The sequence below is a fragment of the Watersipora subatra genome, chromosome 2 (assembly GCF_963576615.1).
Source record: "Watersipora subatra chromosome 2, tzWatSuba1.1, whole genome shotgun sequence".
NCBI classification, from domain to species: Eukaryota; Metazoa; Bryozoa; class Gymnolaemata; order Cheilostomatida; family Watersiporidae; genus Watersipora; species Watersipora subatra.
This window is the reverse complement of record NC_088709.1, coordinates 60,590,125-60,607,464: the sequence shown is the minus strand read 5'-3', so window position 1 is coordinate 60,607,464 and position 17,340 is coordinate 60,590,125. Positions and strand designations below refer to the sequence as shown.

Sequence of the window (17,340 nt, the reverse complement as noted above, 5' to 3'; positions counted from 1 at the left end):
GTAACCCAACTATGTTAAATGAACAACAAGTTTCTCATTTTTCTATATTCATAGCCCATTTGATAATGAGACAAAATTTCACATTTGCTCTTAAACATCTCCCAACTTACTTGCAAGTGCCACATTTGACAATCCTGTTAGCTTCAAAGTCTCCAACAAGACAAGGGTAGCAGTGTACATGGTGACAAGGGAGTGATCTTGGATCAACTAGCTGTTTATCCTTCTCTAAGCAAAATCCACAAACTACAGAATCTGAAGCCATATTTTCTTTTGAGCATCCTGTAGAAATAACCAGTCTCTTTATTGCATATAGAAATGATGAAGCCTTAGGCTATGTAACCTTGAGAAAGTCATGTAGGGTGAGTCAAGTGTAAAGATACAAAGTATACACTGCACAACTGATGATGGTCTGCCTTGTATATATATATATATATATATTTATATACAAGGCAGTATATTGTATATATACATGTATTTATATATACAATATACTGTATCTATGTATATATATTTTTTTCAGTTTGTCGCGTGTGTATTCGTGTATTTGTCGCTGTAATTGCACAACAATAGCTATTATTTTAGCACTGCACCCACGCGTTCCGATTCCCCTGTTAAGGAATATTTTGGGACCGAAGTATATGCAACACGATGATTTCTTGTCTTCTTCCTTTAGGGCTAATTTTTTCAGCCCCCACGATATCGACAATACATTTAATTTATCTATGAACTTGAAATTTGGCGATTTGTGTACTAATTATATACGTTATTAAGAGATATATGTTGCTCGCTATGGCAAGTTCAGCCTTATCCATTACAGTAAAAACAGAAAAATGACAAAATTTTAGTTAAGAGTTTGACTTTTATTAAAGGTTGACTTGCAACAAAATTCAACTTACAGTTATTTGATATCAAAAGATTTACCATGTCTTACTCTTTTGTGTTGTAGGTGCACAATATGTGGGAATGTGATTACAAGCTCTTAAAATCTCTAAAACGAACAGTTAATCGCAGCCAGCTGAGACCGCCGTAGTTTGGATTCTCTTTCCAAAACGGCACAAATATGACGTGGCTGTAATAGACAGTTTCTGTTTACACTTTCATGCAACCTTATTCGTCAACAAATTTTTACAAATATACTTCACGCATTCAATAAAACTATGTCTACTGTTCTTACGCGTCTGTTTTATCGTCATTGTAATGCTGTCACTGTTAGCAGTGATATCTTATAACACCGTGAAAATTTCATTTAATTTTTTAACCTTACCTCGAAGGAGTACATATCATTGTCTGATAATCATGACAAGCCTGTTGGTCACCTGTGATAATCGAAAAGTGCTGCAAAAATTGTTTTCGAAGTATTGGGTCACATGATAAGATTACGACTTGAAGATAAGTTCAAGCTGAAACAAAACTGTAAAGTAGCTAGCATCCATATTTGATACGGGGTCTTTGGTGAAACCCGAAGTGTTTGTCATGAACTAGTGCTACAATAAGTTTATATTGAGCTTTTTATTGGCCTTTCAATTCCCGTGAGAACATCACGTGACAAGACAATAACCAAACTGTCATGACTGCGTCAGAGAAATAAACGGATTCAATCTACGGCAGCCCTTCGTTTTTGAGCTTTTAAAAGCTTGTAATCACATTTCAATATATTTGGCAACTACAAAACAACAGAGTAAGACATGGTGAATTTTGTGATACCAAATAACTGTAATGTGAATTTTGTTGCAAGTCAACCTTTAAAATACATACTAAAAGGTCCTGAAAGTATTTGTTTAGTATGCAAAATTCATTTAAGTTAGACTCAGCGTTCATGTTACATGTCTGTCTCGAAGGTAAAAACTCTCCACGCAGTACATTGTACAGTAATGCTATATTATCTTGCAGATCATAACCACAAAATGCACTAATATCATTGTAGGTACCTATGGTTGCTGAAGTTAACATATTGTTTTGTTACTATTTTTAATCATGATGATTTTGATGATTTAAACTAGGAGGTGATTGCATTACATAATTAGTACAGGTTTCTATTCCACTCTATTTAAGCCTATTATCTAGCCTACAAAATGCTAGCTTCAATCTTTAGGCTATTTGATGTGTTGTTGCATAGAGTCACATGAGCTCCAGATCACTTCAGTGTTACGGTAACACTGAAGTGATCTGGAGCTCGAATGCCACACAAACTTTGAGATTTATATATATATATATATAACAATATATATATATATTATATATAAATTTACATATGTATATAATTATATAAATAGTTTTTAAGAGCTGTATAAAGTATTAAGACCGGTAAACTTTGAAAAGTATATACTACTTAAAGTTTCACGGTTGTTACTATTCATCAGGTAACACTGTTACCTGATGAATAGTAACAACCGTGAAACTTTAAGTAGTATATACTTTTCAAAGTTTACCGGTCTTAATACTTTATACAGCTCTTAAAAACTATTTATATAATTATATACATATGTAAATTTATATATAATATATATATATATTGTTATATATATATATATATAAATCTCAAAGTTTGTGTGTCATTCGTCTATAGATTTATAGCGGATGAAGTTATAGGAACAAAAATCACTTTCGTAATGGATTTGAACTCATGAAGATAGCAACCACAAGTTTGCAAAATGCACGCACGTAACCACAAAGCTAAGCCATGCTTACCATTCCCATCGCTCTTACCATATACTGCATATCATTTTGACGATTGCATACACTCAATGTGTGCTTTTCATTAGTAATCAATATTACATTATGCATTTGCTTGAAGCATTTGCATTAAGCTTTTTTATTACCTATATTTTTAATGTGTAAATTTCAAATGTGCCATTGCGATTTCAACTGTATCATTACACTCCTATTTTCGAGTTCAGTAAATCTGTAAAAGCTAAATGCTTTTTAGGTAGACAATTGTAATATCTGGAGTAAGAATTGTCTCTACAATCCCACTCTGTTCAGCCGGACAAAGTATTAGACAAGGAAAGTCTGACATCCCAGTTTTACGATTGTACCAGTATAAAGATGTACCAGTATCGTCAATCAAAACTTTGAATACAATGAGCTTCTGCTGCAAAAGTAACTCTTTTTATACACACTTCTAGGTACTCATTGTTTATCTCTTTTCTTAATTTATTCAAACTGCACAAAAACACTTTTCTAATGATCTGAAGTTTATAAGTTACATAGCATTGTAAATATTGTATATGTTAAATAAAGATATGTTTTCTGCGCAGTCTTTGCTATTACCCGAGCAACGAAGGGCATTAATCTAGCTAGGTATATGTATATGTTTTTGATTTCTTTGCCAGCCTTGTTCTAAAAGATTAAATAACAAGTATATTAAATTTGCAAATTTGAAGCAAAAAACTCAGATTTTGATGAAACCCTTTAATTACATATGTAATAATAATACCACCATGTGTACGTAATAAACATGATAGCACCTTGATAGCCTAGAATTTGTTTTTTTTTGGTGCAATTAAGCAAAAACGAACAGCCCTAATCTTTCTAGTTAGCACACTCGCTAACAAAAGTAAATTCTATTGAAATGTGCTTAACCTATGTCAATTGGTTGCTGTCCATAGCTATATATTTCACAACATCTGATGCTAGTTAAATTTACTGTATTCATGCATGACTTGAAGAAGCTTGCCAATCTCACTATATATTTTAAGAGAGAAAACGAAAGGTTTCAAGTTGCCTGTGTTTATCATTTGCTTCAACACCAAAAATTTAATGAATGATTGAATGGCACGTAATAATAACAAATGTAGGAAATGTAAAAACCGAGCTATAGGAAAATCTCTAAATACATAAATCTCAAATATCTGTGTATCGTATTGTCATGTTTGGTATGTCCAGCAAGGGCAATTAAAATCTAGCAATAAAAATCTTCACTGCCCTGAATTTGATCTCGGAACCTACGAATCTAGAAGCAGCGAGCTTTACCATTTAGACTAAGAACCGAAGCATTAGGAAATTCTTTACATCGGTTAAAATACTCACACTCAATGCCCTTAGGGTTACTAACTAGCACAGTTGATCGTTATGCGTAACGTGACAATTATTAACTTGGCTCCAAACATGTCTATTGTTTTAGTAAAGATTAATAGATCATCTCACTTACCGGGTGAGTTGCTCAAGTACAATAATAATTTCATAACCCGTGCAACACAGAACATTCCGCTAGTACACTTACAATAGTGTGCAGATTGATGCCTAACAACTAAACATGCAGCAAAAATACCATATCATAAATTTTAGTAGCTTTTAAACAAATTCAACACAAATAAGTATGTAGGTAACTGAAGTAAAAAAGTTTCTGTATGCTGTTCGCAAAAGCCTACAAATGAGCTTAGACAATGTATTCAAAAATATGATCTTAATACTACGTGAAGCAAAATAACTTTTAACGCTAAAACATTCTAAAAAGCATTACGATAGACAGGCAAGTTTGTATACAAACAGAAAATTTGCCAATACAAATTTGTTACATATATTGTTATTTGGACTTATATGGCATTACCATAGCTGCTCTATTTAACACATCCGCTACCCAAACCGACTTAGACGACTCTACAACTAGGTGAAAGAGCTCCTTAACTGGATTATCAATGAAGTCATCTCGCAAACTAAAAAACATCGAAGAGTTGCACTACTTTATTAAACTCTATCAGCTAGTTTTTGCAATCATATTTTCATTTCTGCTACAGAATTGGGTTGATGCAGTCGAAGGAGCAGCCTTATGGATTGATTAAATTATCCAACCAATAAATACAATAACATGTTCATCTAGCGTACGTTTTTTTCATTAACGCTAGGACCAATCATACATAAAAATGGGTAAAAAACTATTGCTTTATATATTAACTCTTTTGAGCCGAAGCCCGTCAAAGCCCATAAAACGAGCAATGTTTCAGCGGCCGAATCCCGGATTTCCCCAAAATAATTCAGTATTCGATAGACCTTTTTAAAAATCTTTTGATCATAAAAAAAATCGATAAAATTTAAAATTAATAATTCCATCGATTTCGGTAGGCTTTATACCACTTGTTTGAGGCTATAATTAATCCCTAATACGCATGTGCAAGCATAACACGTTGTAAAAGATTTGATCTTTCTTTTTGGAAAGTTATTCATCGTGTAAGCACGCGATTGTTCAAGCTCTGCTAAAAAAGTTTGTTTAGAGGAAGACATCGGCTGGTTTGGAAGTGACGAAGAGGATACTAGGTCAGAAAAATGTGGAGAAGATGATGGAATTGAAAAACAAAATCAACAGAATGAATTGGATTGCGAAAGTGACAGTGAAATGGCCGGCGATGAAACCAGGAGTATTTACAGATTTCCAAGAGAAGCTGACTTAAAACCAAAATAATTACAATTTGCTGACAGCTTGGCAGGAGTAACAGTTTGAATTTTTAAACAGGTAAGTTTTTTTAACCATTTAAAACTTTTTATAACATCGGCCATTATAAATGTTATAATTAACGAAACGAATAAAAGATGGCTTTCAAAAACATTGCGATGCTTTGGAGCCTGTTGATGGTAAATACATCTGGCGAGTTATTGGTTTAGCTATGCATACATATATTCTTGAAAAGCCTACCCTGTTGTCTTACTGCTCCACAATCTTTTATTATCTATGCTGAATTTTAATAAAAACTAAAAATAGAAAGCAAAATAGAAACAGGTTTTCTTTTTGCTGACTATTTTGAACAGACTGCTGGCAATAAATTGTTCAAGTTGGAAGATGTTTTTGCCATGATATACGACCGGTTATACTCTGTTTTGCTGTCGGGTAAATTTAAATATATGTAGATGAAAGCTTGCTGGCATGGAAAGGATGGCTCAGCTTCAGGCAGTATATTCCATCTAACAGATCTAGATTTGGAATAAAGTTATTTGCTCTCTGCGATGCTGTCTCTCGATATGTGCACAAGTTGTCTGTATACATCGGTGAGGAGCGAGAGCAATTAAGCTGAAGGCGCAGGAGTCACTTGTGGAGTATCTTTGTGTGAGTCATGTGTTGATCCTTGTTATGCTAACTAGATTTATTTACAAATTTTATTTAGTTTCTATAAATGCTTCATTGCTTTGTATTCCTAGCTTGTACATCGTTACATTCGCTGAAATGTCATAATCTATTGTATTTGTTTTGCATTAGTATGTTGTATTTGTTGTTTGTTGCTCTCCTAAGGACACTCACCTAATCAAAGAGTTCAGTTCTTATATTGTTTTGCAATCTAGCAGTCATGCAGCCCATGATTTGCTGTTTCTGCTCATAATAAATGTTGCTTCATGTCTTTTGTTGCTTCACCAAATGCGTGAATACAGGCTCACCACTCAATTTTTCTTGTACACAACCAGTTAATGTTTTCTGCAGCACACACGAATCTGTGCAATGAGTTTATATGCTAAATTGTTACTGGTACATATATCTATAGTTTCAATAAATATATAAATCTGACTGCAGAAAATCATAACTGCGAATAAATAGATCTCAAGTTGCAAAGACTTGAAGCTGCCTGGAGGAAAAGATCTGTATGTAGGAAAATATCTCAGTTTTCAGAAGCATATTCATTTGCAGCTTCATGCCAATTTGCATGTAAGTTATAGCAAAGTTTAGGCGACCATGTCAGGCCTCAATTTCCGCTGGTCTTTTGGGACACGCTTTGAGAATTTCGAGTGGCCCTCCCGTAATGCTTCGGAGCTCATAACTCCACTTTCAAGGTTCTCCAACAACCAATTTCTTTTGCAAATTGTTGTAGACATATGAATCCTTGCAACTAGTATTTATACAACATTGTCATTTACCTTTAACAATTAGAAAAAATGCAATGAAAAATGAAACATGAAAATAAAAAAAATCATTGCTTCAACAATCTGAGACTTTTGCTGGTAAGCATTTGCAAGCTATCTGCATAGAAAAAATATCAGCTTGTAGAAAGATTTCTCAGCCTTCTTATGCATGTTAATTTATGCAGCTACCACAATTGTGATGTAAGTTGCTGCAGTTTTTACGCAGCCACGTCGAAAGCTCAAATCGCCCTAGTAATTGCCGCCGTCCGCTGGTACTTTCCCTGTCGTAAGCCGGCCGTCGCTAAAGGGTTAACAATGCGTTACTACCTACCAGCGCAAAAATTTAATAATGCCTTATTACCTACCAACTGTTCAGGGTTGGACGAGAAAAGCTAAAACCTTTCAACGTTTTGAAGCCGCTAGAATCTGGAATCTAGTTGTCACAGGAATTCCGCAACGAGCCAGACAATAGTCGAGTTATGTATGTTTTAATTTTTTTCTGATTGCCATTACTTTAAAATAGCGCAAAATTCTGGAACCGAAGCTATTCGCTGTAAAAGCCATAACCTCGGAAATAATTTGCCTAACTCGATATCGGTTTGCGTAAGACGTCGTGGGCGACCTTGCTTTTAGTTGAAAGTTTGAGACGATTGTTGCCAACGACCCCTAACAGCGTACCCTTCGCGATCTCAAAAAGCTGCTTTTATTTTATCGAGTAGTAACGGAAGAGTTGTTTTCCTCTCCCATTAGCCCTAATTGTATCTGAATCGTGATAAGGATGATTGCTATGTCGTGGCATAACAGAAAATTGTTGGTTTTGGAGAAATAGCATTTATTTCTTTTTTTTTCAAGTCGGTTGCTCTCGTTTAGTAGAAACTATTCGGCGTCTTCATCACACGGATTTACTGGCCAGCTACCATTTTCTTTAGAAATGCATCGATAATGGTAGATGGAAGATTGCACTAGCATTTAGGCGTATTTCTAGATATTCCGTTTGTATTACAGTAACTTGAAAAGTTTGCAGTTTTTAATACACTATTAAAACAAAATTACTTATCCAAATACTAAAGTACAATGAATAATTTTAAAGCTATTTGTACGGCTCTGTTCATTAACAGCTAAGGGATTGCTCAATCCTCTAATACTTTTAAACACCTACTCATGTATGTATATTTACACTAATAGTTTGAGATTATTAGTTATATCTAATGTCAGGTATGTGACTACTTCGACAAAAACGTAACTGTTCATTTATGAGTACGTGCTGATGAAAAATACATTGCAGTTGTAGTAAACGTTCGCCGGTATATTTATGTAGCTGTTTTAGCATTACAGGAGTAAGCATTCTATGTTGATGCGTTATATTTGCATCAATTATGTTTACTGCATATGCAATATAACTATTGTCTAATGCGCACTAAGCTGTATTGTTGCAGTATTCGCCATTGCAAAGTGTATAATGCTGGTTGCAGTGGAAGTGTTGCTAGTGTGTACTCCGCAGTGAGAGAGGCAGTAAGAATTTTGCAATACGTTGTACATAGTTTACATGAACAGTGAATTTCGTGAGAACTCATCACACAATCAAGAATTAAAATGACTCCTTTGCAACCACAACATAATTGTAAGATCTGAATGCTGCTCAAACTTTCAAGAGTATGAGTAGGCCAACAAACTGACCAAAGTTAGCGTGTAATATATAGTTGAAATATAAATATATCATTGTTTTTATATATTGTGGTAATGAAAGTACAATACAAATACCCCAATATCAGTTAATCCACAATTTCAACTTTATACCAATGCGCAGTTGTCGTACACATGCAGTTTCATGTTTTAGAAAATGCTCATTCACAGATTGAATTTTTTATTTTTGCTTAATGTGTCATGGAAATAAGTTCACCATAGGTTGCAAAGGGCAATTAGCGGTAGGATTGAATTCGCAGTAGAAGTGAATTTGCAGTAGCAGTAAATCTCTGCAGTGCATTAAAAAGCTGTAATACACTGCAAAGTTACTGCGTACTACGATGATGCAATACAGTTCTAACCTGTTACATATTAGTTTCTATCTCAACTTCCCTTTACTTACCTATCAGCTTTACAACAGTGATAGACTATCTTTTTATTAGGTACATTTACACAAAATGTTCATGTATATGTTACATGTTGTTGTTATTTGGAATTTTATGGGATACATGTCACTTTTGGCATGTCTACACTACATTATTCAGACCAACTCACTATAGCTACGCATCTTCTGGCTCAGAAGTCCTTATATACAGCCCCTATATACATAACCACTTGATCACTTCAGTTGTTCGACGTTTTGATGTCGCCTGAGTTTTTTTGCAAAAGTTCCGTGTGAGCAATATTTTTAGCAGGGGTGCTATTTTATCTGCAAATTATTTTTGCAGCTTGCGAATTGCTAGTTTTTTGTGTGGAGATTTTTAGTCTGATTTTAATATTTTTATGCAACATGTCAAGTTTTCATTTCCGATGAGCTAGGTACCACATTACTCAAGAAAAATTACCACTAAGTTTTTCTCAATTTTCCAACTCTGATGAATAATTTTCAAACATGGGATTTATAGTAGTTATTGATTTTCATAAGGGTGCCACTCCACTCTGCCCTCTTTGCCATAGCTGCTATACACGCTGCTGGCTATATATTTAATTACTGGGGATTTGATCACTGCCCATGTGATGCATCCTACATTTGCATATGGCAGACATTTTTTGTTTCCATTATTTCAATAAAGCTGAAAATCTGATAGTTTTATAGGTCTGCTCAGATATATACCTAGTTTAATTTAGACTAAATCAAATTTTGAGTAATAAGAACTTTTTGTCATATTTTTAGGTGTTGTAATGATATTACTATGTTACATTGCTCTTACCAAAAACAATTGTTGTGAGACAGCAAACCATAACGCTTTTGAAACGTTAACCTTTCTACCAACACTATAAGTTTTCAAGGTAACAAGCAAGTTCTCAATAAAACTATTTGATAATCCGCTTGCCATAATGAAGTATATTTTGCTACATAACCTTCTGATATACAACGTAAGGAATATATCTAGATGCAGCTTTTATGTGATTTAATTGTATTAATTCGCTTGCTAGTCAATTTGTGATTTGATGGTCTATTAATAAAATAATTACCCTGTGAATTTCAATCACTCGTGTGGTAAGCTAGGTAATATCGTGATCTTCACTAAAACGATGGGGGTGTTTGGAACCGGGTTTAAAGTTGCCATGTTAGGCTAACGAATGAAGGCATAGAATTTACCAAGCGTAACTGAAAAAGCCTCATAGTCTCAGTTTTTGATGATTTTTAATATGTTGTTACTCATGTGGAAAAACGCGTAAATCCCAACCTTTGATCTTCTAAGGTCATCAGTTCACTCACCATGAGGATTTGAACTTTGACCATTTGTCGCCCGAGTTTGAGGGCATAGCACATTTAGCTGACTTGAGACTCATATAAATTCAAGAATATACAAGTTAGAGGTCTAGATTTCTTTGTGTCCACACACAATTTCCATATTTACACAAACAAATAGGTTTAAAATTTTCTGGATTGTTTGAAATTTTTCGGATGAACAATGTGGGAGATAACTCCAACCAAAAATGACTGAAAATGCTATTTTAGCAACTATTCAAAAGGAATTATCACCCCTAACATGTAATTTGCCATTGTTTCTGCTGATATTTCTAAATTCCTCCAGGCCTCAGCTATCCAAAACTAGTCTCATCTTCTCTGTAGCTGCATCGGGTCAGCGTCTAGATGCCATACAAGATTAACGTCTTTGTCAAAATACTGCAAAAGTAGAGGTCACGGTCAACTTGTAGTTTCAACAAAGTCACACATTTTTCTCATGTTTTCACCAATTAACATATGCAGATTTCATTAAAACCACCAAAAGTTTGTGTTTCAGACGTAAAATGCTTAAAATTGAGTTCCAAATACCCTCCACACAACTTTGTAATTGTGTTAATTAAATTTGATTATCTCCCTTGTCAAGCTTTAAATTGGCTGATTATTATCCTATCAAGTTCAAATATCTGTGCGCTTGTAGTCTGTGATTGTGATAGCAATGAGCCTTAAACTATTCTCATAACTTACATTCCTCAATGTTATTCATTGTCGTAGCTTCAAATGCATATGTTTTGCCCGAGTTGGTGGTAGATGGCGGCGCCACAGCTAATAGAACATGCTCTTGTGGTACCCAGCAGATGTCAACTCGCTTTGGCCATGTGAAACTGTTTGTGGAGCCTTTGGGCATGAATTTCACATTAGCATCATTATTCTCTTGATCATAGCCAATTGCCATCCCCATGTACCACCGACCATCATATATACAGGTTAGATATTGTCCAGGTTGAGGTATTAAGGTATTGCTGCTAACATGTGAGTCATGAGTTTTCCCAACTTTGTATCGTTGTAGCATACATTTTTCATCAACCAGTGGTAAAAGTTTGCAAACTTCAATGGATGTTCTACTGAGGGGCTTGAACCAGTGCTGGTCCCGACAACCAATGACTCATTGTGCTACAAAGTTGGGAACACTGCTGACTCACGTGTTACCAGCAATACCTTAACAACCAATGACTCATTGTGCTGCTTTGAACTTTGGTTATAAAATCGCTGCTCGTTCTGTGACTTCTTCAGTGGGTACATAAAACACCTCTACCCCAGCAATGTTTTCCCTAGCATACTTGTACAGTTGTTCAGCACTGAGCAGTCTTTCTTTCCCTGATTTAACTAACTGCTTGGAGTGACGGGTGGCCAGTCATTTGACTACCCCGCCAATTCCATCGCACGGACTTTTTCCATGTGAGGTGGCAAAGAAGCTCCAAGATGCTGTAAGATTGAAATCAAGCTCATGGTGACATAAGTTGGCAAAGTTCTTGTAATCCTTGTATTGGGCACCAGGTCCATCACTGAAATAATCCACATGAGTTAGTTTTCTTTGATGAATCTGATGAGTGTTCTTTGGAAGGTATACATACAATCCAGAGAACACTCTAGAATGTATACATACATCCCAGATAATGCTTATCGGATTCATCAAAAAAAACCTAACTCATGTGGATTATTTCAGTGATGGACCTGGTGCCCAAAACAAGGATTACAAGAACTTTGCCAACTTATGTCACAATGAGCTTGATTTCAATCTTACAGCATCTTGGAGCTTCTTTGCCACCTCACATGGAAAAGGTCCGTGCGATGGAATTGGCTGGGTAGTCAAGTGACTGGCCACCCGTCACTCCAAGCAGTTAGTTAAATCAGGGAAAGAAAGACTGCTCAGTGCTGAACAACTGTACAAGTATGCTAGGGAAAACATTGCTGGGGTAGAGGTGTTTTATGTACCCACTGAAGAAGTCGCAAACAAGCAGCAATTTTGTAACCAAGGTTCAAAGCAGCGCAACGAGTCATTGGCTGTTGGGACCAGCACTGGTTCAAGCCACTCAGTAGAACAGCCATTGAAGCTTGAAAACTTTCACCACTGTTTGTTGAGAAATGTATGCTGCAACGATACAAAGTTGGGAACACTGCTGACTCACGTGTTACCAGCAGTACCTTAACACCTCAACCTGGACACTATTTGGCTTGTATATATGATAGTCGGTGGTATATGGGGATGGCAATTGGCTATGATCAAGAGAACAATAATTTTAATCTGAGATTCATGCACAAAGGCTCAACAAACAGTTTCACATGGCCAAAGCGAGATGACATCTGCTGGGTACCAGAAGAGCATGTTATGTTAGCTGTGGCACCGGCATCTACCACCAACTCAGGCAAAACATTCATTTGAAGCTACAACAATGGATAACATCGAGGAATGTAAGTTAAGAAAATAGTCTAAAGCTTATTACTAGCCCAACCACAAGCACACAGCAAATTTGAACTTGATATGATAATAATCAGCCAAGTTAAAGTTTGTCAAAGGGGGATAATCTCATTTAAATAAGGCGATTTACGAAGGTGTTTGAAGGGTATTTGGAACTCAATTTTAAGCATTTTACGTCTGAAACACAAAATTTTGGTGGTTTTAATTATATCTGCATATCTTAATTGGTATAAAACATAGGAAAAATGTGTGACTGTTGAAACCACAGGTTGACCTTGACCTTTACTTTTGCAGTATTTAGACAAAGAGGTTATTATTGTATGGCTTCTAGACGCTGACTCGATGCAGCTACAGAGAAGATAATACTAGTTTTGAATAGCTGAGGCCTGGAGAAGTTCAGAAATATCAACAGAAACAATGGAACATTATATGCTAGGGGTAATAATTGCTTTGGAATAGTCGCTAAAATATCATTTTTGGCTGGAGTTATCTCCCACATTATTCATCCGAAAAATTTCAAACCTATTTGCTTGTGTAAATATGGAAATTGCGTAGAAACACAAAAAAAATCTATACCTCTAACTTGTGTATTCTTGAATTTATGAGTCTAAATTCAGCTAGATGTCCTATGCCCTCAAACTCGGGCAACAAATGGCCAAAGTTCAAATCTTCATAGCACCTGAACCGATGATCCTAGAAGATAAAAATTTGGGATTTTCACGTTTTTCCACATGGGTAACAACATATTAAAAATCATCAAAATGTTAGACTGGGGTTTTTTCAGTTACACTTGGTAAATTCTATGCCTGAAGCCAAGAAGTTTTAGTAAGGAAACAAAAAGTATGACCTGCCTAGTTTAACAAACAGGGTTAACATAACTCAAAAAAGAAAAACAACCTGCTAATAATCCCACGACCAAACGAGCGGAGCGAATGTTTGAGAATTTTTATGATAAATGCATGTGCACACAACTTACGAAAATTATTCATCAACAACGTCGCAAACCCTTGTATCGAATTCTCATCAACAAATTTAACCATTTTTGTAGAGTCGTTTAAGTATAATAACGATACAAAACACATATAAATATATTACCAAGTCTTTGAAAAGCGGTGAAAATATCTTAAAACTTACCCATTTGGTCGGATTATACATAAATAGGCAGATTAATTCGGCCAAAAATCGCCGCAAAACGCTTGAAAAGCTTGGTTTAATAATAGTTAAGACCGGCCTACGATACGCCAATAAAGCCGTGCGACAGATAGTAGAACTATTTAGCAGTGCGCATTTCACATGAAAAACGTGCTCATTTCACCAGTCTATGGCGTTGTTTACTTGCTAAGGTTTCTAATATTTTTGTTAGATTTAATTATAAGAATAATTAATCAAATTTATCCAAAGGTTTCTGTAATAAACGTAGACCATTTGGGGCGTAGACCGATTTACAGGTACGAACTTGTGGTACACAGTTTATCAACCTATGTTTTTTTGTCCAATTACCGAAGGTTTCATTAAATTATTTAAAACGTTAGCCGAAATTCTTTACAACTTATGTACAAGCTAGTGCCGAACTACAATGCCCCTTTATGACTAGAACTTTTTTTTTCCAGTTTGCAGAAAACTTTTAGTCACGTGAACGCTCTTACTTCCTTTCTGTTGAAGATTGCTATCAAAACCATAAGGCTAATAATGGTTGACTATATATGTAAAATAGAGTTTTTTGTTGCGCAGTGCTGCTTGCTAATTTGCCAAACAGCTAAACAAATTTTTCTTTGAGAAAATTCTTCACTTGAATATAACTGTCGGCCTTTAGACCTGTCTCCAAAATAAAATGATCTTGTTTAACTAACTGTTCAGTATAACTGATATACCTGTATGGAGGTACTTATGTATAGTAAAATTACATTAGTAAAATTACATTGCATTTTATACTGTGCATAATACCTTAAACCTTAGACTATTTAGCCTGCGAGAAACCACTGTAGTTTAAATACAAAAACTCAAGTAAATAATAATTCACAATCTGAACCATCAATTAGCCTGTATGTTGTGGTGGTGTATGTTAGTCAGTAGTGATTGTAGTGGTTTTTTTTGGCAGAAAAGGCTGGTCGTTGATAACCACATGTAAAAGATTTAGGGGATTGAAGGGGGCGGGTGTAGTTGCTATTTTTGTCAATTTTCACAATGTTTGCACCAGCAGGTTTGACAAACTCATCAATTTTTCTTTTTGCATTGCCGATGTTGTCTACAGACGATAATTTCTCTGAAGATTCCTAAATATTGATAATAGTGCAGGATTTTGGTGACAAATGGATCTTGTGAGTAAGATTATCAGATGGTTCCAATACAACAAAGACCTTGGGTTTGAGAGGTACTGGTTATGATGAGCAGTGTCCATCGTACCCGATGCCAGTACTAACCTGGTTTATTTACCAAGGGTTGACTATTATTGATGCTAGGTGCCATTCTAATGTTACACATGTGATAGCCCAACTGCTTTTATGTGTTCTCTCTCATTGGATCTTTTGCAGGTTCAGTAATATTGGACAATGTTCAAAAAGTTGCAGTCAATAGGTAATTGATGTTTCATGTTACCTTCATACAACCGTCACTGTATTATCGAAATGTGTTTCGGTATCGACAGCTTAGCTTGCTGACACCTGGAATTGAGTGCTTAATATCTAAACACGAGGCTGTTATTTGGCCTTACCAAAAGTTTTTAAATGTTGTGTAAAAAAATTGCTGAACTGCATCTGGTTACTCATTGATTCTGGTCTTTATAAGTATGCTCAGTTTGATGAGTTTCTAAATTCACTTCCAGCAGCTTGCATCAATGGAATGAAATTTCAAGTATGTTGACAATAACAGTTTTAACTCTTCCTCTGCCATGCAAGACTATAGACGAACTTAGCGTGATTTGTTGTGGGTGCTAATCTATGCTACTCTATTATCTATTACATATATATATATATATATTATGATAATCTATGGTCAGCTATACTGGTCCATTACTCGGGGTTGCTGAACTGTATCTGGCTACTCATTGATTCTGGTCTTTATAAGTGTGTCCAGTTTGATGAGTGTCTAAGTTCAGTTATAGCTATTCACATCAAATTCATGAAATTTTAAGTATATTGTATATACTAGATCCATTACCAACTTTGCAATATTTTCTGACATCACTTGCTGACTGCAATTTTCGCTGAAATTTTGTGTTATTTCTCAACTGTGTTGGTAGGCTTTAAGTTAGTGTTGTGCAAGTATTGTTGGTTATGCTGAAATAGTGTCTTATTGAACTTCATCATTTCTTTTTGTACGATTTTATATATTTACTATTAAATATTCTTGCAGTTGTTTTTATTCCATGTGGCATCATCACACCTCTTACAGTTATTTTGTTTTTATTCTGTCACAAATGGATCGCTATACATAAACAAAGTTGCAAACTGAACAATATGTTATAACTGACATCCCTTTTGTGCTTCTCTATAGTAAACCTTACTGGTCTATTACTCTGTGTTGCTAAACTGTATCTGGTTACTCATTGATTCTGGTCTTTATAACTATTACCAGTTTGATGAGTGTTTAAGTTCAGTTATAGCTATTCACATCAAACGTATGAGACTTTAAATACATTCAAATAAGTAGACCTTTTACCAGCTGTGCAAGTTTGACTAACATCTGGATTTTTACCTTAAAGGTTGACTCGCAACAAAGTTCACATCACAGTTATTTGGTATCAAAAGATTCACCATGGTTTACTCTGTTGTGTTGTAGTGGCAAAATTGTGTGGAAATGTGATTACAAGCTCTTAAAAGCTCAAAAACGAAAAGCCATCGTATATTGGTATCAGTTTATTGTTTTGACGTTGTCGTTACAGTTTGTTATTGTCTTGTCACGAGATGTTCTCACGTGAATTGAGAGGCCAATAAAAGGCTTAATATAAAACTTCTCGTAGCACTAGTTTATGACAAACACTTCGGGTTTTACCGAAGACTCTGTATCAAATATAGATACTCACTACTATACAGTTTTGTTTCGGCTTGGTCTAATCGTCAAGTCGTAATCTGATCATGTGACCCATACTTTGTGATTAATTTCTGCAGCATTTTTCGATTATCACGGTGACCAACAGGTCCGTCATATCTCTCAGACAATGATATGTACTCCTTTGAGCTAAGTTTAAAAAATTAAACGAGTTTTTACGGTAGGTTATAGGATATCAGCGCTGAAAGTGACAGCATTACAATGACGATAAAATTGACGCGTAAGAACAATAGACATAGTTTTATTGAATGCGTCAAGTATATTCGTGAAAATATTTTGACTAATGAAGTTCCTTGAAAGTGTAAACAGAAGCCACCTCGTACAACTATGTTCCATTTGAGCCGTTTAGGAAAGAGAATCCAAACTACGGCGGTCTCGCGTGGCTGCGATCAACTGTTCGTTTTTTAGCTTTTAAAAGCTTGTAATCACATTTTCACATGTTTTGCACCTACAACACAAAAAAAGTAAAACATGGTGAATCTTCTGATATCAAATAACGGTAATGTGAATTTTGTTGCAAGTTAACCTTTAACTGTTTTTTTAGACTTGCATTCACTGTTCGAGCTGTTGTTTAATAGCACTGGACTTTCTGAAATAGCCTCTAGCTTAACTCTGT

The 17,340-nt window shown here is 35.2% G+C and overlaps 2 protein-coding genes across 2 annotated transcripts in view; both read right to left on the bottom strand.

Annotated features, from left to right (window-relative positions):
- Positions 1-262, bottom strand: part of LOC137387076 (uncharacterized) — a 28,832-nt gene extending 28,570 nt beyond the window's left edge. Inside the window, exon 1 of the mRNA XM_068073369.1 lies at positions 111-262. Coding sequence (XP_067929470.1) covers positions 111-262 — 152 coding nt within the window. The remainder of the gene's footprint in view (positions 1-110) is intronic.
- Positions 1-17,340, bottom strand: part of LOC137388405 (uncharacterized) — a 243,550-nt gene that overhangs the window by 160,189 nt on the left and 66,021 nt on the right. The gene's annotated exons all lie outside the window — the stretch shown is intronic.